Raw genomic sequence first — 24376 nt, 5'->3', positions numbered from 1 at the left:
AGTAACTCAAACCTTAACATCAACAGACACCACAGGCCTATTTTCACCATCTGTGCTCTAATTATTACTTTTCAACATAAAGCAATAAATTTCAATTGCCTAACCATTTCAAGTTTTAACCTCTCATATTTAAGTAACCTTTACCAGAAAATTAAATTAATAAATTCCTTTGCCACCTTTAAAAACAGTAATACCAGAACCAATCAATGTCCATGTTACATTTATATAATGTTTTATAATTTACAGGAAGCTCCTGCTTTAATCTCTAACATCAAGGAAATGTACTCATCTTTTTTTTTCTTTTGGTCCAATAATCTATCACCATCTTAAGATTTTATTTAGGCTACCCCCTCTAAAACTAAATATTGAAAAGTCCTCTTTTTATTATAAACTCTTTCCAATTTAAAAAAGCACTCTTGATATCTTTAAAGTACACCCTCAATATAGCCCTGAATTCAGAAAAGTAGTTTTGATATGTGTGTGAAATAAAAAAAAGCTACATATTCTTTTTAAATTAAGTATCAAATATAAATGGAAAAAGGACCCCAAATTCATGCAGAACTATTTAACAGAATTAAGAATAATCCAGTCTCAATGTAGGTTTATGTTCAAGAATTAATTATAATCAATCAACTGACTTTTTCCGATCCTGAAAACCTGCCCTATGCTAACTACCTTTTACTTGTTGATCTGGATTTAACTTTCCACAGAGATGATAGCTGAAGCTTTTCCTCACTTCTCTTCTTTGGGATGAGCGCTCCTTCTATTGTGGTCCTTGATGCTTCTCTCATATAACATTTATCTCATATTGTTAACTATTGTTTCACCCCATCCACCCCCCAATCAAGACTGAGCAGGAATGGTGTCTTAATCATTTTTTCTACGCTCAGCACAATGTTTGGCACATAACAGATTTCCATAAATGCTTAAATAATATATACTGATGTGTTAACATCTATATAGCGCTTTGTGTTTATGAAGCACTTTTATATACTGTTTCTCAAGAATTTCATTATGACCTTGGGAAGTAGACAGAGGAAGCACTGCTTCATTTTTCAAGTAAGAAAACTGAAAGATAGGTTAAGTATATTCAGTGCCATCAAGATTGCTGCTTGGGATGATATACTTGATATTTTATGCTTATTTCCTCGGTCTTGCATGTTTTTCCTTTCCCTTCCCCTTCTCATACAACAGACTATTGAAGGGATGTGACCAGCATTTGATGTGCAGAAATTCTTCTTCGTACTTTTTAGTCAAATGTTAAGTAGAATGATTAGGTTTATTTTGAAGATTTAAAAAATCAAATCTTATAAATACTATTATAACTAGATAATCTTCATTTCTTAAAGTATCTTCACCAACACATAATCATGTCACATTCAGTAGATTTTTATCATTTTTAGCTAATAATAGCTAATATTTATTGAGAACTTCCTATAAGCCAGGAAAACACTTCACCTATACTCACACATTTAATACACATAAAGCATTAGAATGAGAGGACTGGCACAGCCTATTTTGTTGGGTGAAAAAACTTTGTTTTGTGTCCCCATCCCCCTACTGTAACACACACATGCAATGGTTTAGAGATCATGGAGAAATATTAGTTACTATAACAAGATAGGGTTCAGCATAAATTCTATTCTTATTTCTGTTTTTATATAGGAAAACCTTGTTTATATAGATAAGTATACAAGAACAGAAGGAATTTAGTTACAGCAATATCAGTAAATTCCTTGAAATCTGAGTTAAGGTGCCAAAAATCACATTATGATCAATCATCAAAAATTAATGAAATTAGATCATTGATGTGGAGACAGTGGCCATGGGAATTGCTGAAGGTAGGGAGAGGGAAAAGGAAGTGTGATATGGGGTCATTTTCAGAACTAGGAGTTGGCCTGAATTATATTGCAGAGACAGATACAGGACATTATATATCCTGCCATAACCCACTGAATGGACTGAGAGAGAGTGTAAATTACAATGTAAACTTTAATCCAGGCTGTGTAGCAGTGCTCCAAGTATTCATTAAATGTAATGAATGAATACACCACACTGATGAAAGAAGTTGTTGATGTGGGAAAAGTGGGGGGTTTGGGGAATGGGGCATATGGGAACCTCCAATATTTTTTAATGTAACATTTTGTGTGATCTATGTATCTTTTAAAAATAAATAAAAAATACATTTAAAAATTTTTTTAAAATTATTAATGATCTATTAGTTGACAACTCTTTCTGGTCATTTTTTACAATTTTGTGGAAAACAAAGACTTGCAAAAGAATGTTAGCTAGTCACTAAGTTATTTACTTTTTCAATATCTAGAATAATAATTGTCCCTTTAAATGACACTCAGGAGAGGTTTATATCCTGAGGCAAGCTACCACAGTAAGATTCAGTGGTGAGAGGTACATCTTTATTTTATATAGCGGGAAAACAGGAAATGGGAAAAAAAGAACTGGCATGTTGCTTCAATTAGAAATTGAGTCCTTTTTAAAACTGTGTCAACTCAACACTTGCAAAATCTTTTGTCTATCACCAGGGATATTCAAATAACAGTTTGAAGATAACTGATTCAAAAGGTACTATTAAGGTATAGGAACTAGCGGGCAGCTAGAATTGTTAAGGGAAAAATCTCCATTCTTCTCAAAAGACTCAACTGATAGGGTGTTAAACCAAAATTCAGAACAGATGTCATAGTGAAAATGACTTCTGCAACAGACTGTTACCTTGAGGAAGTAAATTATTCATTTAAAAAATTTACCCTAGCATTTTGAATTCTGCATTCGAGATTTTATAACAAGACATCTGGATGATACTGCTAGATACTAATTTTGAAGAACATCTTTCAGCATACTATTATTCAATGAGGGAATATGAAAATAAACTGCTCTTTTGAAAAATATTTTAAAAAGAATAACCCAAAGCCAATCTGCACATTCACTCATTCAAGCAACATTTATTCAGCATTGCATAATAAAATCAGCATTGAATTTCATCTCACTAAAAACTATACTGTTACTTGCTCAAAGAAAACGAAAAAAAAAAAAAAAGGCTGAAATGACCCCTCTTAGTGGAGCAGATAAAGAAAGGCAAGGTTAAAGTGCAAAGATGCAAGAATAAGAATAAAAACTATAAAATTATGTATTATTGGACAACGAATCACACAGACTGGCATGCTACCCAAGAACTTTGTGTGATTATGAGGGAGATAATTCAAAAAGGAAAAAAGATCACAAGTTTTATTTTATCAAAAGGACATACAGGGAAGTGGACTTGGCCCAATGGATAGGGTGCCCACCTACCCCATGGGAGGTCTGCGGTTCAAACCCCAGGCCTCCTTGACCGGTGTGGAGCTGGCCCATGCGCAGTGCTGATGCGCGCAAGTAGTGCCATGCCATGCAGGGGTGTCCCCCACGTAGGGGAACCCCACGTGCAAGGAGTGCGCCCTGTAAGAAGAGCTGCCCAGCATGAAAGAAAATGCAGCCTGCCGGGGAATGGCACTGCACACACGGAGAGCTGACACAACAAGATGACACTACAAAAAGAAACACAGATTCCCAGTGCTGCTGCTAAGGATAGAAGCGGTCACAGAAGAACACACAGAGAGCAGACAACTGGGGCGGGGGGGAGACATAAATGAAAAATAAATCTTTAAAAAAAAAAGTAATACACATCTTATGTTTATGAAACTGTTTAACAAATATCTACTGAGCACCTACTATGTGCTAAGCTCTAAGAGTTTGCATCAGTGAACCAAAAAAACGTCTCTGCTCTTACAGACTTAAATCTGGGGGGGGGGGGGGGGAAGCATTAAATAAATAATAAACATAATAAATACAGAATATTAGGAGATACTGAGTGCCATAAGCAAAAAAGAGGAAGGTAGGTAAGGAAGACCTGAATCACAGGGTAAGTAGATGCAGATTTCAATACTAAGTAGGGTAGTCAGAATAGGCCGCATTGACTAGGCAAGAATTGAATAAAGACTTGAAGGAGGCTAAGGAGTTAACCAAGTAGATATTTGAGGGAAGAGTGTTCTAGATAGCAGAAACCACTCAGAGAAAAGGCCCATTCTCACTATCTCCATTGTCACCATTCTGGTGGACAAATGCATAACAGAGCCCAACAACCCATGCAGAAATGTGTAACTGTAAAGTATTATTAATAGCAGTAATAAAACTGCTTATGGGATTCCAGAGATATTATACTTTTAGTAATTGATATGAATGGTAGTTAACAGGTTAAGAAGATCTCTCTTTTTTTTTCTTTTTAGGAGGTATGGGGGATTGAACCCAGGACCTTGTATATAGGAAAAGCAGGCACTCAACTACTGGGCTACATCGGCTCCCCAAGATCTATATTAGGGCAAACTACTCACTCTATACCTTCTGCATGTGTTCCTCATCGCACACCCACCTCCACCCAATCTCCAAGAAATTCAAAATCTACCTTATGTTTCTTCAAATTAAAACACCACTCTGTATTTCCATAATACTACAGGTTGTCTAACTAAAAACAAAGCTGATCATTATTTCAGTATAAATATCCATTGGCTCCATATAGACAACAGAATTATAATTAGGGAGAAAAAAACTGCCAATTTTCATATCTTGACATTAGAATTGTGGAAAAAAAGGTATACTTTTACTCACTTTTAATCCAGCTGCATAACCCACTGGTTGTGGGGCAATATTGGACTGTCCAGCTTCCCCTATAACCACAGCTAAGCCAAAGACCTCCTGGAAGGCATCTCTGACAGCAGCAACCTTTACCTCTTTATCTGAGGTCACTACAATATCCAGTTCACCTCCAGATTCTACAGACCAGAAGAAAATTTCAATTCCAAATTAAAATAATCATATTCTCATAATTACTACCATACCACCTACTAACATTTTATTTAATACTTATTACTAACTTCACAAAACCGTGCAAGATACAGATCATTACCTTTTTCGTATGTTGAAGAAACTGAAGTGAACAGTCATGTGCAAGGTAACAACATAGTTGCTTAGTGCTGACTTCCACATTCAAACCTAGGCCTGTAGGATTCTGAAACACTCTTTTCTGGCAACATCTGACACAATCAGATATATTTTCACCTTCTAAACTAACACCATCATATTATGACATATGCTTGGCTAACTTTTCCTGAGTTTTAAAAATGAGAATTTAAATGTATAGTAAGAGAGAATCTTATAAGCAAACAGAAGATGGTACACACCTCTTAATGGTTCTGCATTTCCTATCTGCCACACAAGTAAAACACAACATTTTTCTGTATTCTAAGAAATTTTGTTCCAGAATGTTTTAGTAGGTCTGCCTGAAGACAGTGCTCTATAAATCAAATAGCTTTGGGAAAAGCTGCACACCATATCTCTTACTTGGAAATTCACTATGCACACTAATATAGCAAAGATTCTGAGAAATACAACAATTAAAAACCATGACTTTAACCCAGTACTTCCCATACTTAATCTGTTCATGAAATAATTTTTCAGGATCTAATAATAGCTCCTAAACATGTTCCAGAAATATCAATTTGGGAAATGCTCTTATAGGAGATATGAAAACTGTCGTATCCCTAACTATGACATTCTATTAATTTAGCCAAGTTTCACTTTCTAAGTAGTTTAAACTTTGGATAGATCCTTTTATTCCTTTTTTTTAAGGTTGCAAATCAAGGTGTTTTTTCTGTCGGTTAATAAAGACAGACATTTATTATACACAAAATTCTAACACCACAATTTCTAAAACTTTACCTATGAAGCAATCTAAGAAATTAAATACATGGCTTGTGAAATATAATGTAAGTTACATACTTGGGATATTTTAGTCATAGAAAATGAAAATGAAGACTCTCATTGACAATATGGTCTATGGCCATACCCCTAAACACATCCTAGCTCATCTCATTGATAATATGTAACTTATCAAAGAGCAGTTCTAACTCTACGCTAAATGAGGACTACAATAAAATAAAAATGAAATATACTTTTTATCTAGAAAATAGTTTAAATGTGGGGATCCTCAAAATTTTTTGTTATAAATCTCATCAGTTAAAAAAAAAACATACCACACAACTATTTGTGAAAATACATGTATTACTGTCCTAATACAAATATGTAAACATATATAAAAATCAAAATATCAACATACATAAAAACTGAAATTTAAAAAGGATAAAAGCAAGATGAACATTTTAAAACATTTTTAATATTTCCATTTATTGTTTAAAAAAAAGAGCGTGTGTACTATGATTTTTATAGCAAAGCATATTTTGATATTTGATATTAATGGCTGTCGCTGGTAAAAAAAATTTTTTTTAAATGATTTCTCACAAAAGCTCTTCGTAATGTAAAACATCTGGCTCCAGAAACACTATGTTTTTCTGAAAACTAAGAAATATCTGTGGAAGAGTTAAAAATATTTTCCAAATAGTTTTTTGTTTTTTTTTGAAACCATGGATACATTATATATGATTAACTTAATGTTCCACAGAGCACATCTTTTCTGGAAGATTCAGAAATTAATATAACCTAAAAGCAATGGGTCATATAGGAGAGAAGAGGTGCTCATTTTTCTCAATTTTTTCCCATGTGGGATTTATCTCTTGAACCTAGCTCAATACTGCTCCACCAAGCTTCAGGCCAAAAAGCTTATGAGCCCTGCACCCTAAATGATAAAAGAACTGACTAGAAAAGAAAGTAGAAAGCTAAACTGTGTTAAATCCACTTCTAGTAGTTCTTGTGCTTTCTTGATACCTTTGAAATGGTTAAATCAAGTATTTCAATGATATTTGTACAAAAATACCATTAAGTATTACACTAAGTTCTAATTAGATCAGAATGATTTTGCTTTTGCTGCCTATCAGCAGTCAGCTTTTTCTCATGCTGTTTTATAACCTTTTTTCATTGGTTAAAATTTTTTTTTTATTTTAAATTATATTATTTTTTAATAACAGAAATTTCATTTCTCTTTCTCTGTTTTTTCCTTGGCTTTATCTCTCTGTTTTATTTTGATGCCCTGGAAGATAATTGGTTTGAGAAACACCAGTCTTGGGTTTCAGTCCTGGCTTTATCATTTATTAGCTTTATTATCTTAGGAAACCAGTGAGTTTGTTCCTTGGTAGAAAACTACCTCCAACCTTATAGTGCTTGCTCCAAGGACTAAATAAGATAAAAGCTTTCAAAGTCTAACATAGCACTCATTAAAGAAGCAAGAGCTCCATAAATGTTAATTCCTTTCCTTCCCTCATTCAAAATACATACTTGTGAAGAAAATAATATATACTATGCATTAAATATGTCAAACATGATATTATGAACATATGACATCAATATATGGTAGAGTCCAATTTCTGAATCCTTCAAACAGTTAACGACAGAAAACAATTCAGCTAATTTAAATCTTGATTCAATTTTCTACTTCAAAGGAGACAAAATATCCAAGTATAAAAGAACTGATCATATATTCAATCTAGGTCTGTCAAGCTTTATGACCTGGAATTATAGCTTAAATCATTTCTCTGAACTCAAGTTCCTCACCTAAAATTTAAAGAAAATAATTCCTACCTTGCAAAGCTCTTATGAGTTAAGTGTCTGGCAGAGCAAGCATTTCAATAAATGGCATTTATCACTGTTTGGTCTTTTTCCATTGATGTTTACTAGACAATAAACTACCAACTAGTGAAAGATACTGGCTTGTTATAGCCACTAAAAATCTAGTTCAGGTATGTGGTGTACAGGTTTAGCCTGTAAGTTGTTATCTTCTACAGCTTACTCATAATTGGTCACTGATCCTACTAAGCAATATTTTTTTTTTTTCAGATCTTAAAAATGTACATAAAAATTAAATAGCAAACAGCATCTCTTCATCAGCTGTGTGACAGATTCTTGATGGCAATGGTTCAAAAGTAGTTAAAATAGGCTTTCCCAACAAACCTTGTAATCATATTATAAATTAATAGATCATTTCCTCTAAAAATATTTTTCCTGGCATATGCACATTAATTAAAATTGGTAAGTGATTAAATGTCAAAAACAAATATGAACAAAAGCTTCATTTCAAATGTGAACAGTAAATAAAACAAAATTCACATAAAGTAACACTAACCCAGATTTAAAATTAAAACCTGTTAAGTATACTAAGAATTCATATATTTTTTATTCCTCCAAAGTTCATTCTGTAGAATTTTCACAACCTATTTAATGGTGAATTTAAAAAAAAAGGATGAAAGAACAGTTGAAAACTAAGACTGACAATCAACTTCAAGCCTATAAGAGGAATTTCCACTGATTAAATACAATTAGTGGCTGACATTGGTAAATACTTTTTTAAAAATGGCAGATTGTGGTCTAATATTAAGTACATACTGATATATGGAGCCATGCCAGGGTCCAGCGTTGTAATCATGCTTTCTACTGAATGTTTTGTTTTATCAAGCACAGACTTCACCATAGGATTTCCAGCCACACCCTGCGTAAAACAAATTAATATATAAATACAAGTTACACCTTTTCTTTGCTATATAGATTAAAACATGGGACTTTAAAGAACTCCATGCCTGGCAATATATTGGGCTTCACTTTTCAGGAAGTTTTGGATCACAGAGAGGTTCAACAATGGCAGCAGAGGAATACTGGTGTGGGATGTTATTGACAGGGGACACATGGTTGGCAGAGAGTTCTACAGGGCATATATCCAGGGTACATAAAAATGTTTGGATATTTTCATAGTGGATACAATTAAAAACAACTGAGGGAGTGCTGAGTTCCTAGCCAGGCAAGCTCTATCACAGTCCCTAAAAGAACAGCAACAATCCCCTAAGTGCGACGGCAAAGACCAAAAAAGAAGGAAAGTCCAACAATGAGCCCTTGATACTAATGACTATGCTTGCGAGCCTGTGCACTTCAAATAAGAACAAGGCCTAGAGCTGCAGGGTGCCTAAGAGTTACCTCCTGAGAGCCTCCATGTTGCTCAAATGTGGCCAGTCTCAAAGCCAAACTCAGCATGTAAATGCGTTGCGGCCCCACCAACATGGGACATGACTCCCGGGGATGAGCCTCCCTGGCGCGGAGGGACTACTACCAAGTACCAGCTAATGATGTAACTAGAAAATAATCTTGAATAAAAGGGTCAACTCGGACCAGCAGAATATCTCAGTCTACATATAATACCAGGAGTTAAAAATGCTTTTTGACCTGGATCAAGGGGGAAATGGAAAGGTCAAATGAGTTTATATGGCCATGAGTCTCCAAAAAGAGCCGGGAGGTTATTAGAGGGGTTGCCCTTATGCACATCTCAGCAGAGTCCCAGAGACAGATAAAGTAGATACAATCCCGGGTACTGGTTCTTCTGAGGGCTACAGAGACCCACAGGTTCTATGGACATGGCAGATGGAATTCAGTGCCACGTCAGTTGGCCCTTCTTTGGAGTTTGTATTTCTGTGTGATGGAGCTGGACTCAGATGTGACCTTTCTTCACAAGCCTCTCCTGTTACTTTTACCAGAACTGTAGTTGGTGCTGGGGTTTAATATATATACCCAGGAGACCTGAATCTCTGGACTGACCATATGATAGCCACACCCTGAGCCTGAAGAGACTTCAGCTCCTACACTCTGGTTTATTGGACTTACCCACTCAGATAACATGGAGTTGAAGAAGGTCAATGACCACACCATGGAGCCAAGAGTGCCTACAACTGAAAGCAGTAGGACTGCATCCAGCATCCATGTGGGATCTAAGCCCCCTCTTGATATAGATGTGGAGTGGACACAACCATTCCAAGGTCCACAGGATGGAGGAATAGAATATGGATTAGAGTGAGACTTACTGATATTCTATTCATGAACTATTGTGATTAGTAATCGAAGAAAATGTGGCATTGGTGTGGAGAAAGTGGCCATGGTGGCTGCTGGGGGTAGGGAACTGGAGGAAGAGATGAGATGTGGAGGCATTTTCGGGACTTGGAGTTGTCCTGGGTGATGCTGCAAGGACAGTTACCGGACATTATATGTCCTCCCATGGCCCACTGGGAGGAACGTGGGAGAGTGTGGGCTATGATGTGGACCATTGACCATGATGTGCAGCGGTGCTCAGAGATGTATTCACCAAATGCAATGAATGTCTCATGATGATGGATGAGACTGTTGCTATGGGGGGAGGAGTGGGGTGAGGGGTTGGGGGGTATATGGGGACCTCATATTTTTTTAATGTAATAATAAATAAAAACCAAAAAAAAAAGAAAAAAAGAAAAATAAAGAACTCCATGATCACGAGATCATGCAGGAAACTACTTTAAAGGTTACCAATGTATCACAGATCAGCACTTTTGGAAAATGAGAAAAACAAGGTCATAGCAATGTTAAATTGCTACAGAGTTTGTAAATGCTTCCTCTCAATTTCTTTTATCTCATCACAGACAAAACAGTGTGCAGACCAGCAGCAGTCTGCAGACCTCTGAATACCACTGACCTGGAAAGTATGATATATTATATATACAAATACACACATGCATGTATGTATATATTTATTTCATTTCTACATATCTATTTCATTTCTATTTCTTTATAGTAAAGATTAGGCAAAAATTTGACCAACAGGGTACCAAATAACAACTGTAATCAGATGTCTCCATAGGTCCTTTATTCTCCTATATTCTGAAGTTTCTTTTTTCTTACTTCTTACTTCTCCTTATGTTCATTTCCTACTTATCTTTTCTTAGCTAGACCTATTCCTATGGATTTTTAACCTAGCACTGTTATACAGGAGGAAATGATTCTGCATATTTATTTATTGTGCTATACTTTTACCATGGTAAAAGACTACCATAGAGGAAGCAATATTCCCTGAGATGGCATCTAACAGGTCACAATTCCATCTCTTCCAAACAAGCATTAACTTAAGGTGATGTAGAAAAAGAATTCTAACACTGAAAACTAAAACTGTCAATCAGCCTTATGCTGAAAACTAGAAGAGCTATTACTATTTACAACACCTATAGATGTAACTGACGCAGATATATTTTCTTAACAAGGAAAAAAATTGTAGTCTTTATACAAAGAAAACCTTTAAAAAATACAGAAGGATATAAAAAAGTAAACATAAAAATGCCACATTCCTAAAATATGAAGCCCAATTGTGTAAATCAGTTAACTACCTACCAATTTGAAAAATACGTTTAATATATTTAATGCAATTGCAAATAAAAATCATCAACAGAATACTGGGGGGAAGACAGGACATGACAAAGTGATCCACAAATTCACTGAGAAAAATAAAGAGATAAGACTACTGATGAAGAATTTTTAAGAAAAGAGAAATTACTTAACTTGTACAACCAAACAATGCTATCCCTTTATGAATAGAGACTTGGAACTGAGTTTTCTGACTTATTTATCACTGAATATTCCACATCCCCACTTCAGCACAGTGTTCAATAAATATTAGCATGATAAAAGAACACAGAGTTACAAAATCAAAACAGTGTGGTACTATTATAAGGACAGGCAGAGCAATGAAACAGAATACAGAACTCATGCAGATATTTAGTAACAAACATAAAGGTGACTATCTAATCACTAGGAATATGATGCTGGATACAGTGCTGAAACAATTAATTGGAAGAAAATTAACTTTGACTTCTATTTCATATAATATGGTAAATTTCAGCTACATTAAACTGTTAAGTATAAAAATCAAATGATAAAAGAACTAGAAAAATATCACATTACGATGAGAAAAGTCTTTATAAGCTTACAAACAAAAAAACTGAAAAGAATGACAGAAACGACTCCTGAAAATTTAGGAACCTATGTTTCAAAAATACATCATAAAGAAATAAAAACGTAAACTAAAAATGGAGAAAACTGCAACATTTGATAGCATATAGTAAAAGATCCTTACTATATTAAGAGTGCTTACAAAGCATGAAAAGAAAAAAGTTATCTCAATTTAAAATTGGGTAAAGAACATGAATGGGGAATCCAGAAAAGAAAAATAGAAATAGCTGAAAATCACATGAAAAAATGCTCAACTGCAAAAAAATGCAACTGCGGTAAGACAATGAGGTTATTATTTTTTGCTTATAAAATCAGAAATTTGTACTTCAAATTAACAACCAGTTCTGACAAGAGAAAATTACTGCGACAGCATATTTTGGTATAAACCTTCTGGAGAGGAATATGAATTAATACTACTTAAAATATTCACTCTGACATTCATCAGGAATTAATCCTGATAAAACAGAGACATAAAGATTTACATTATAGCTTTATAAATGAGTTACAACTGGAAAATGCCAATAGCAGATTAGCAAAATAAAGTAAGAGAAACACATGCAATGGCATGTATGGTAAAACAGACATAAAATACCAAATCCCATTTCTGAAGAATATGTTATGGTTGGGAAGAGGTTTATGACATAATGCTAGATAAAGACAAAAGACACAAAATAGTGCTCACATGTCACTACCCCAATTTGGTTATTATAAGAAAAAAAATTTTTTAAGTACATCAATACAGATATGCATAGAAAAAACTGAGAGGAACTACAGAAAATTGGTGCTAATAATGAGGATTTTTGGACACAACAATTCTAAGGTCGACAGGATGGAGGAATAGAGTACAGATTAGAGTGGACTTACTGATACTCTATGCATGAACTATTGTGATTAGGAATTGAAGAAAATGTGGCTGCTAGGGGTAGGAAGCAGGAGGAAGAGATGTGATGTCGGGGCATTTTCGGGACTTGGAGTTGTCCTGGGTGGTGCTGCAGGGACAGTTGCCGGACATTATATGTCCTCCCATGGCCCACTGGGTGGACTGTGGAAGAGTGTGGGCTATGGAGTGGACCACTGACCATGAGATGCAGTGGTGCTCAGAGATGTATTCACCGAATGCAATGGGTGTTTCATGATGATGGAGGAGGTTGTTGTTGTAGGGGGAGGGTTGGGGTGGGGGGGTGGAGCATGTATGGGGAACTCATATTTTTTGAATGTAACATTAAAAAAATAAAGACAAAAAAAGGATAAAAAAATAATTTTATTTTGTCCTTATATCATTTTGTATTTTCAAAATTTGTTCCAATGAATATTACTTTTATGATTAGAAAAATATAATTTTTCAAGTAAATATCCCTTACCTTAATAAAACCCCATATTCCACCAGCAGATGCTTCATCCTGACCACTACCAATCCTAGGATCTTCTTGTTCCTCTGGGAAAGTAATGGCTGATGTGGTTCCAGGTCCTTGTGCCAGAGATGTTAAACTGGCTTGCTGAGTAACAGGAGTTGGCAAAATACCTAGTTAATGGCAAAAATTTTTAATATATATAATTTATTCCACAAACTATCTCCTACCAAAAGATGATGTGACATTGGACATAGACAAGCTATAGTTCTTCTCAGTGTATAAAAATAACTGATGTGAGCACCCAAACCCATTATATAAAAGCATATAGCAATACATTCTATATATCCCATTTTAACTCAAATAGAAAATTCAAATATACATAGAACATATGTATAATACTTATACTCTGCAAACTTTATAGATGGGAAAAGTTGGATAATAAAATTCACAACACAGTTGTTCTTTTTTCCTTAAAATGAGAAACAATAGGAAGAAGATGACAAGGATGAAGCTTTTCTTTTATTATTTTTTCTTATTAGAGAAGTTGTAGTTTTACAGAAAAATCATGCATAAGATACAGAGATCCAATATACCACCTTATTATTAACGCCTTATATTAGTATGGTACATTTGTTATAACTGATGAAAAAACATCTTTACAACTGTATTATTAACTATAGTCCACAGTTTAAATTAGGGTAAGAATGAAATTTTGATAGTTGATTTTCAACATAAACATTTCAGGGAAGAAAAAAAAATTTAACCTAGAAGAGGAAATGGTCCAATACCACCAACTTACGAGACTTAAGAGTTTTTATTTTGTTCTGAATTTTTACTTGGCAAAATGAACACTACTCCCTGAATCTGGCAAATTTTTAAATGAAGCTTTAAAAGACTTTCAGACCTCGTCATGATATGTTTCTCTATAATAGGACATTCCTATTAGAAATGTTAAGACAAAACTTTGGAAATTTTTTCTTATAACCTAAAAAAATCATGTACCAGGTCACAACAGCTTTATTTGAATAATTGAAATGACAAAAGCATGAGAAGAGGAAACTCTGGAAATCAAAGAAATGAGTTAAGAATACAACATTAATGGAGATACACTGGAATCTGCAAACTGCTGTTGGGACAGTAAAATGGTGCAGCCACTTAGGAAAAGAGTCCGAAAGCTCATCAAAAGGATAAACAAAGAGTTACGATATGACACAGTAATTCCACTCCTAGGTACATAGAAGTAAAACATGTGTTAACATAACAACTTGTGTATGAATGTTCACTGCAGCATTATGTGTAACAGCTAAGAAATGGAAACTACCCAAATGTGGTATATCCATGCAATGGAACATTATTCAGCCATAAAAAGGAATGAAATCCTGACAAATGTTACAACATGGATATACTGAAACATGCTACAACATTGAAAATATTATGCTAAGTGAAAGATGCCATTCACAAAAGACTACATATTGCATGATCCCATTTATATAAAATGTCCAAAACAGGCAAATCCTTGGAGACATCAAGTAGAATACTTGTTACCTAGGGTTAAGAGGATTGGGAGGAAGTGGGAAACGACTGCTAACAGGTATGGGCTTTTTTTCTCCTATGTTTTTCCCCCTTCCCCTCCCCTGCTGTTCCTGCTGTGTCCATTTGCTTTGTGATCTTCTGTATCTATTTCTCTTTTTGTCTTCTCTTCCAGTCTTTCTCCTCTAGGATTCACTAGGATTTGATCCTGGGGACCTCTAATGTGGAGAGAGGTTCCCTGTCAACTATGCCACCTCAGTTCCTGGTCTCTGATGTGCTTCACCTTGAATCTCCCCTTCATGTCTCTTTTTATTGGGTCATCATCTTGCTGCGTGACTCACTTGCACAGGCACTGGCTCATCGTACGGGCACTGGCACATCATGTAGGCACTCGCTTGAGCACACAGGCACTCACGTAGCACTCAGCTCACTGCATGGGCACTTAGCTCACCATGCAGGCACTGGCTCACCACGCAGACACACTTTCTCTTCTTCTTTTTCCCCAGGAAGCCCCAGGAATTGAACTAGGGTCCTCCCATATGGTAGGTGGAAGCCCTATCACTTGAGCCACATCCGCTCCCCATGGGCTTTCTTTTTGAGGTGATGAAAATGTTCTAAAATTGACTCTGGTGATTGTTGCATAATTCTGAATATATCAAAAACCACTGAATTATACATTAAGATGGATGAATTGTATGGTATGGGAATTATTTCTTAATAAAGCTGTTACAAAAAATAAAACATTAACCACTGCCATTTATTTCAAAGTATTAATGTGAGAGAATTACCTGTTACTGCAGGTGCAGAAAATGATGGCATCAGAGGTGTCTGGGGAGCTCTTCCTGCATGACCCCTTGTAATGTCATAAGTTGAACCAACAGAAAACCCTGATGTGGGTGGACCTGAAGAAGGAGCTGAAAAAAGAGTGCTTGGGGCAGAAGTTGAAGGTGGGAAGTGGGATAAAGGAGGATTACTGAAGGCAGCAGTTGATGGCAAAGCAGGAGGTGGTACAGAAGTAACAAGGGGTAGAACAGAAGGAACTGGTGAAGGAGACACAAAAGGTGATGGTGTTGAAGGCCTCACAGGAGGAAGGGATGGCTGAGGGGTAGAGTACGCATGTGGTGGTAAGGACTGCATAGAAGACACATTTGGAGAAGAAAGAGAACTGGTTGCAGCTTTAAAAAAGAGGAGAAAAAAAGCACAAAATTAGAAATGCTTTTTAAATTTAGTTTCCCACAGGAAAAATTTTCTATTTTAACAAAACATATCCCATGAATTATTTTTAAATATGGAATTTAAAATACATAACAAATATGTTTAAGTTCAAATGACATTCAACCCCTATTTTAAGGAAAAGCAGCTATATGAAATTATAATACTGTTCCTAAATATAATCTTTGATTTTTGTTCATTTTGGTGTGTTTTTAATAAAATAAAGCCATATTTTCATCACTACTGATATGAGGATCAAAAATGTTGGCCAGAAGGTTTTTCATCACAAAATCATTAGAACATTAGACAGGCTTACACATACTTTTAAGGATATTTTGGCCATCATAAGAAAGATGATTTATAGTCAATATGAATTCAAAGAACAAAAAAGTTTATTGTTGGGAATTGAAATATTTCCCACAAAAGGCAGGTTCAGGTCCCAACCATGGTTCCATGGGTGCGAATCCATTTGTAAATAGGTTCACATCTTTTGCAGATGTTATTATTTAAGGCATGCCCAAAGTGAAGGAGGATGGACCTTAATTCAATGGGCTGAAGTCCTTATAAGCAAAGGAAACTGGACCCAGAAAGAGAAGAAAACACAGGAAGAGCAAGAAACCAGTCAACTGAACCGAGAGGAGAAAGGCAAAACCATCACCATCTACAGTGCCAAGGATCAAGACTGCCTGCAGCCAGCACCAGAACAGCAGTCTTAGGGTGGAAGCACCTCTTTGCTGATACTTCATTCTGAACTTCTCCTAGCCTCAAAACTAAATAAATTACTGTTGTTTAACACTGAATTGTATTTGTTTTAGCATCCAAGAAACTAAAACATCTAGGTAAACTAAAATGTCTGCTTTTCTTGTTTTTAGTTTAAATTTTAAAAGGTTACTTTATTTTCCTTCATCCCGACAAAGATTAGAAAAGTTTTAATACATGCCTTTTTTTAATTGACTCTGAGAAAAGTTAACAGTATCTTCACTTTCTTCAAAACATGAGATGCTAGACAACTACATGTACCTAAAGGAACTGGAGAAGAAGTCATAGCAGTAGCAGCCAGTCCGGCAGGATTTGGAGGAGGAGTCCCAGGTGGTGTCGTTTCTATTCCACTCTCTTCCATCATTTTCCTTCAATTCCTTTAATTCAAAATACTGTAAAAATATAAAATAATAATATAATGCCACTTATTTCCAGATGAAAGATTTGTTAAAATTTTCATGAAAATCATCTATGGGAATATTTAATATGCAGACAATCTGTGACACTTTCATATACATACTTTAAAGTAGCGAAATATTTTCATGTTAACTGTGTAACTGATTATCAAATATATTTCAAACTATAAATTACTAATTTAATTTCTGTCATATGAATGCATGTTAGATTGATGGCTGTATTTTAGTCACTATTATGTTCAAAAAAAAATAAAACATTTAATGTATTTTTGAAACCCTTTTCCTCCTTGCATAAGCATTGTATTGGGTTACATCTGTTAACATAAAAAAAGTAAAATGTTTTCAATTTGATAAATGTACCAATTCCCAGTTTTCTTAGTTCACATTTTAAAGTACATCAAGAAGTGGATAAATGATATTGTTTCAGGTTTTGAAAAGTTAACTAGAGCAAAAACTCCACTGGATAACACAACCCCAAGAAATAATAGTAGAGTACAAAATATGGAACTTCCTTTAAAATTACAAATTTTCAAGCCCATCTAAGAGTATAAAACCAAAACATCTAAATTACATCTTGGGAAACAGATTTGGTTCAACTGATAAGAGCATCTGACTACCAGGGCCTCCTGACCAGCATGGTGAGCTGGCCCATGCACAGTGCTGATGCGCACAAGGAGTGCCGTGTGCCAAGCAGGGGTATCCCCCATGTAGGGGAGCCCCCATGTGCAAGGAGTGCGCCCTGCAAAGAGAGCTGCTCCGCGTGAAAAAAGCGCAGATTACCCAGGAGTGGCGCTGCACACATGGAAAGGTGACACACCAAGATGATGCCATAAAAAGAAACACAGATTCCCAGTGCTACTGACAAGAATGCAAGCAGACACAGAAGAACACAAAGCGAATGGACACAGAGAGCAGACAACAGGGCAGGGGAGGGGGGAGGAATAGGGGAAAGAAAGAAAGAAAAAATAAATCTTAAAAAAAAAATTATACCTTTTTTTGATGTTTTTACTTATTTAACAATTATTCAGCGAAAGTCAGCTGTTTGCCAGGCATTGGACTGGTCACTGAAAGTACAATGGAAAGAAAAAACAAACAGGATACTGAAAGTCCAGTACAAGAGACAGGGAAATAATCATACTAATAAACAGTGAATGGTAACCTGAATTAAGTGCTCTCAGGGTAAGAACACAATTGTTTGACAAGGAATATGATTTTGAATTGGAGGTGAGAAAAGGCTTCCCCAAGAAGCCATGAATAAGCAGAGATCTGAAGGTAGCACACTCCATAGCGAAAGGAAGGGGAGGGCAGATTCCAGAAAAAGTGAATCCATAGCATGTATTAAGGCCCTGTAAGCAAGAGGGAACAAGATACATTCAAGAAAACCCAAATGACAAGGAATGGAAAAAGAAGAATGGTCTGCAATAAAGACAAACAGGAGCCCAGCCCATGTTGAGTCTTATAAGTCAGGTTAAGAAGCTGGATTTCTTAAGAACGAGAAGTCACTGTAGGACATTAAACCCAGGGGTGGCATATTTGTGTTCTAATTTTTTGGTAATTATATTTTCACAAGATGATGCAAAAGTAGAACAGAATTCCTGAGAACCCTAAACCCAGCTTATCCCAATAACACTATCTTATTTAACTATAAGACAATAATCAAACCCAGGAATTGACATCAATGGCATACTATTAACTAAACTATCGACCTTATTTGGATTTAACCATTCTTTCTCTTTTCCGTTTGTGAAATTTTATCCCATGCATAGATTTCTGTAATTATCACCACAATCAGGATACAGAACTGTTCCATCATCCCCAAGAAACTCCCTCATACTACTTCTTTGTCACACCTTCCCACCAACCCTAAACCCTGGCAACTACTGATCTCCCCTCTATCACTACAATTTTCTCATTTCATGAATGCTACATAAAAAGAATCATATACCAATTAAGCTTTTGAGATTGGCTTTTTCGGCCTAATGCCTTTGGTACCTAAGTTGCTGCATATCCATAGTTCATTTCCTTTTTATTGTTGAATAGTATTCCACCGTACAGAGGTACCATAATTTGTTAACCATTCGCCTACTGAAGGACATTTGGGTTGATTCCAGTTTTTGGTAAATCATATTTTCGTTCTGAAAAAATTCCTTTGACCAAAGTATATAGATTGGGTCAGACAGCAGACAGAGTAGATGCAGAGACCACTAAGGAGGATATACAAGTAGTTCAAATAGGAAGTAATAACACCCTAAATTAGTAATTCTCAAACAGGGTAGGGGTGGTAGAAAATTTTTCCCCCAGAATATTTAACAATGTCTGGAGACATTTTTGTTTGTAACAAGTGGGGAGTTTGGGGTGTACTACTGGCAACTAGAAGGGAGAGGCTAGAGATGCTACTAAAAGTCCTGGACAGTTCTCCTATCCCTTACCCCACTTCCAAACAATTATCCAGCCCCAAATGCCAAAAAAAGTCAAGGGAGAAATGGTGGAGATGACAACGATGATAGTGGAAACAGAAAAGATTTGTTAGATTCAAGAAATATTTAGATGTTAAGTATTCAAGACTCAGTAGACTGGATATTGGGGACAGGGGCAAGGGGTGGGTCATGGCTTACACAACTGGATAGATGGTAGTGCCATCCATCTAAGATAGGAACATTGGAAAAGGTCAAGGTTGTTTAATGATGTCTTTGGGGAGAGAAGGAGAAGGGGACATTGTACAGTGTTTAGTCTCAGACATGCCAAATTTGAGCTCCTTGAAACATCTAAGAATTATTAAGACATTGACTTGGTTTGGAACCTAAAAAGCACATAAATGTGGGTGTCATCAAATGTACTGTTAATCTCTAAAGTCATGGTCTGAGATGAAATTAACTAAGGAAAGAATCAAATGAAAAGAGAAGATGATATAAAACATGACCTCGCAGAAAAGGGGTGGTTAAAAAATAGGAAGAAAACAGGAGATTATGTTGTCCAAAAGCCAGTGTCTCAATGTTGGAGTGGTTAACAGTATCAAATGCTGCGGAGGAGATGCCAAGCAGAATGATATCTGGAGCTAAGTAGATATGGACTGTAAGGAGGTTAAATCTTTTCAAGTCAGTACTGTATACACCAAATGCAGATAACCTGGGTCAGAAACGGTGCTCAGGATTTTATGGCCCCACCAAAGATACCTCTTTACTTCTCCTTTAATTGGCTGTTCTTTCTTTTAACACAGATGCTACCTAATCTTTACAGTATCTAGCGGAAGTCATATTTTAGACAATCCTGATCCCTGGTATTAACAACCCACTGGCAAAAAGAATTTATTCAATGAACACAACCTATAACATGGAGTAACTGATCAATTTCTTTTCTATCTTTAAAAGCTTCTGCTTTTAAAGAATTTGCTTATTGGCAATATTGGCGTAAGTTTTGTATGCGTAAGCTTAACTTCGACTAAAGAAAAATAAAACAACAGTGAAGTGTTAAAGCTGGTAAAGGTTTTAGTGCCCAAGTCTCCGTACAAACTATAATATTATTGGATCAAGATTAAAGAAAATGTGATGGAAACGTCTTGGGAAACTGAGTCCACAATCCCAGGCCAGACCCTGCTCTTCTAAATTGCTTGTGCCTTGACTTGTCTGTTAAAAAAAAAAGGATAACGATATAATAGTTTTTAAAAAGAATAAACAAAAATAAAAATAAAAAAAGTAGATGACTATTGGGACACAAAAAAAGATGAATAATGGAGCTTTGATAAACTTAAAAACTTTAAAAATAATTATTATTGTTGATGTTCTGGTGCCACAAGATTGCCTCTATTACTAGATAGTGAACACTAGAGCAGGGTGTGAATTTTGTTGCCTGCATTCTTATCTCTTATCTCAAAATAAACTTTCAAAAAGGTTCACTGAATTGACTATAAATTGTGAAGGCTGGAATGCCAAAATGTGTCACGATCGCAGAAATGTACATACTATCTTCCAAACAACTACTTCGAAAGACAAAAACTTTCTTGGATATAAATTCTATGAGGCAGGACCCAGGATCTAACAAAGAGACAACAAAAGCCCTCTGGTGTGGCGCTAGGCACGATGGGGGTAACCTCCGGGAAAACAGGCTTCGCCCCACTGTCGATGAGGATGTTGACTCAAGAGGGGCCAGGGCGAGAGCGGCCTTCCGCCAGGCTCTGCCACGTCTCCAGGCCGGCCTGGACAGGGCTAAGGTCGGCGGGCGCCTGCCGTCCGTCTCTCTCCTTCCGCCACCGCGCTGGAATATGAGGCCTGACGGCCAGGGAAGCGGCCCTCGGTTCCTCGACGAGGAAGAAAAAGTGCCGGGCTGGACCGCCTCGCCCCTGCCGCATCGCACCTACACTGCAAGCATCGAGAGAGAAGGCTCGCCTTGCTATGCGCGCCCCTACCCGGGCAGCACCCCGATGTTCCCACAGCCCGCGCCGCGAGACGGAAGGGGTCTGGGACGACCCCCGCGTCCTGGGGCACCGGACGGCCCGCCCACCTTTCAGGGGCCGCGAGCTGGGGGTCCGGTTTGACGCCAGCATCCCACACCTCCGTTCTCATGCATCCGCGTCGCTGACAGCCTGACGCTCACCTGGGGTCTCGAAACAGTGCCTGCGCGACAGGTGGAACTGGGGCCCGGCAAAGTCGGGGTGTACAATTACGGCTCCAAAAGATGCAGTCAAAGGCTCCCCACCGCGCGCCCCCGCCTCCAAGATGGCCGCCAGCGGCGCACGCCCTCGCGGCTGCCACGTCGACGGCGCGCCGCCCTGCCCCGCCCCGGCCCCGCCCCCTCCCGCTCGCGGAGCCCCGCCCACAGCCGGCGGTTAAACCTCGGGCCGTGTTGGTGCAAAGGTCTTTCTAGACGTGGAGCTTGGGTTCAGCCTGCCTCGAGGAGCATTCTCCAGTAGGGCTGTCCTCCTTTTCGCTGCGCAGCCCCCACATGCGAGACTGGCACCCTCATTACCAGGCGTAGCTCACTTAACTTGTGCCATAGCCACCCACAGAGATGGCGACGAGCCAGCGAAAGTCATCTAGTCTAGTCCCCACCTCCAGGCAGGACCGCGCTTTGCAAAAGGGCACGTAGCCTATGTATTTGCAAAAAGTTCCGTATAACAGCAATTGCATTAGAAGAGAGGAATTGGGGCAAATAGATACCAGTTATTTTACTTTGAAATTTCACCCTCCCCTAATTACCTGTATATTTTACGAGGTAAAATATAGGCTGTTTTAAAATTGAAAAAGAAAAACCAAGAACACTAACATTTTTATCCTTATGTACTGTATCTAAAGCAGTACCTGAAACAGAGTTGGTGCTCAATAAATGTACCTTACTATATCAATGATTGGAGTATAATGCCAGAAAATAAAGACTTTATAATCAGAGTTTCGATCTGGGACTCCCCCAATACCAGTTACTCAGTTGTATGCCCTTGGGTAGGTCACTTAATCTCCCTCAGCTTCCATAGCGCCATCTGTGAAATGAAAATAATGCTATCTGCCATCTCTAACTTAGGCAAGTAAAAAAATACAAATGAAAGTACTTTTTGAACTGCCCAGAGTTAAACTCTGAAAAGTTATTTTTGTTGTCCCCAAATTTCCATGAGGATAATATATCTCTTGAACTTGACAGTTGTAAGCCTTCTAAAATCCTTCACTGAATAGTACTATTTAACAATGTCTTTACTTAAGACCTTGCTTTACAGCAAACAGTGTTGGGTACAATATAGAGTTGTTACTTTTGCTGGCGATACTTAACCTCCCCACTGAGAACTTGTGTAGGTGCCTATTAGGCTGCTCTCCAGAAAGTACTGTTTGGGTGGTAATGAAAATAGATACCATCTCCATTTTCTTTGGACAACCCATTTAATTGGTGTAAATTTGTTGATTGCTTCATTCAGTCAACATATGCAATATGCTGAGCATCAGTACTGGAAATGCAGCAATGAACAAGCCAGACGAGGTCCTGACATATAGGGAGCTTTCCTTCTAGTAGGAGAGAGAGACTATGAACAAGAAAATAAACATGGTAATTATGTTTTTGATGGGCACTTTGAGGAAAATCAATAGGATCATGCGATATGGACAGTGATTGTGGTCGGCACTCAAATAGAATAGACCAGTAAGCCTTCTCTGAGGAGGTGACTTTTGAGCAGAGATCCATGAGGAGATAGGCATGTGATTGTCTGAGGAAGGATGGTGCTTGACTGTGGGAGTCATAAGAAATAAGGTGAGAGGGACAGCAGTGGCCAGATCATGTTGAGCCTTATAGGCCATGATAAGGATTTTGAGAAAAAATGGGAGGCAGATGGAGGATTTTGAGCAGACTACAGGACAGATTTGACTTCAGTTTTAAATAATCACTCTGATTGAGGTGTGGCTTGTCGGAAAAGCAGGCATTGAAACAGAACAGTAATGAGATGATGATGGCTTTGGGTACTAATGGGGGTGGAGTTGGTGCATGGTCTGGACATATTTTGAAAGTTGTGTTGTCAGATTGTTCAATGGATTGGGTGTAGGCTGTATTAGCTTCTTAAGGCTGCTATTACTGGGTGGCTTAGAACAACAGAATTTTATTCTACCGTTCTGGAGGCTGGAGGTCTGAAATCAAGGTGTCAGCTATGCCTCCTCTGAGGGCTCTAGGGGAGAATCCTTCCCCATTTCTATTTCCTTCTGTAGCTCCAGGTGTTCCTTTCTTTGTGGTAGCATAATTCCAGTCTGCCTCCATCTTCACACGGTCATCTCCCCTGTGTCTCCGTGTCTCTGATCTCCCCCTGCCTTTCCCTTATAAGGATACTTGTCATTGGATTTAGGAACCACCCTAAATCCAGAATGACCTCATCTTGAAATCCTTAATTACATATGCAAAGATTCTATTTCTAAATAAGATCCCACTCACAGCTTCTGGATGGACATATATATTTTTGGGGACCGCTGTTTAACCCACTACATGGGCCATAAGAGACAGAGGTCAACTAAATAAGCAAAAATACAAGATAGGCTTTGAAGTAATAGCCTTGAATTAATTCCATGTACAATTTTTTTATGTTTTACTTACCACTTAAACTTCCATAAAACTTTGTGTGGCCAGCATTATTTTTCCAGGATTACGAATATGGAAACCAAGTATCAGAAAGGTTGTGGGGCAGACCTGAAATTGGGATCCAGGGTTCTTAAGCTATACCCTATCTACTTGCCTGCTTTTTGAGGCAATAAGACTTATTTTTAGATGGAGGCCAGTGAGGGGAGTCAATGGAAAACTATAGCTTAATGGCAGAAAAAAGAACTTCTTAGTTTTTTTAGTTGTAGCTAACAGAACTCATCATGT

At 37.2% G+C, this 24376-nt stretch overlaps 1 protein-coding gene across 6 annotated transcripts in view; it reads right to left on the bottom strand.

Moving 5' to 3' along the window:
* The window catches only part of PRRC1 (proline rich coiled-coil 1), a 40555-nt gene extending 18736 nt beyond the window's left edge, over positions 1-21819 (bottom strand). The window contains exons 1-7 of one of the 6 annotated variants that reach the window (XM_012519349.4): positions 21644-21796; positions 18044-18117; positions 16899-17029; positions 15455-15841; positions 13146-13306; positions 8377-8479; positions 4654-4817 (exon numbers count right to left, since the gene is read on the bottom strand). In XM_012519349.4, coding sequence (XP_012374803.1) covers positions 4654-4817; positions 8377-8479; positions 13146-13306; positions 15455-15841; positions 16899-17001 — 918 coding nt within the window. In that variant the 5' untranslated portion in view covers positions 17002-17029; positions 18044-18117; positions 21644-21796. Of the gene's footprint in view, positions 1-4653; positions 4818-8376; positions 8480-13145; positions 13307-15454; positions 15842-16818; positions 17030-18043; positions 18118-21550 lie in introns of all 6 variants that reach the window. The other 5 variants (XM_071209778.1, XM_012519346.3, XM_004449526.5 and 2 more) reach the window with 5 other exon arrangements.
* Between the last annotated feature and the right edge of the window lie 2557 nt (positions 21820-24376).

The sequence above is a fragment of the Dasypus novemcinctus genome, chromosome 2, assembly GCF_030445035.2.
Source record: "Dasypus novemcinctus isolate mDasNov1 chromosome 2, mDasNov1.1.hap2, whole genome shotgun sequence".
Lineage (NCBI taxonomy): Eukaryota > Metazoa > Chordata > Mammalia > Cingulata > Dasypodidae > Dasypus > Dasypus novemcinctus.
The sequence above is the reverse complement of the archived record's forward strand: the minus strand, read 5'-3'. Positions and strand labels throughout refer to the sequence as shown.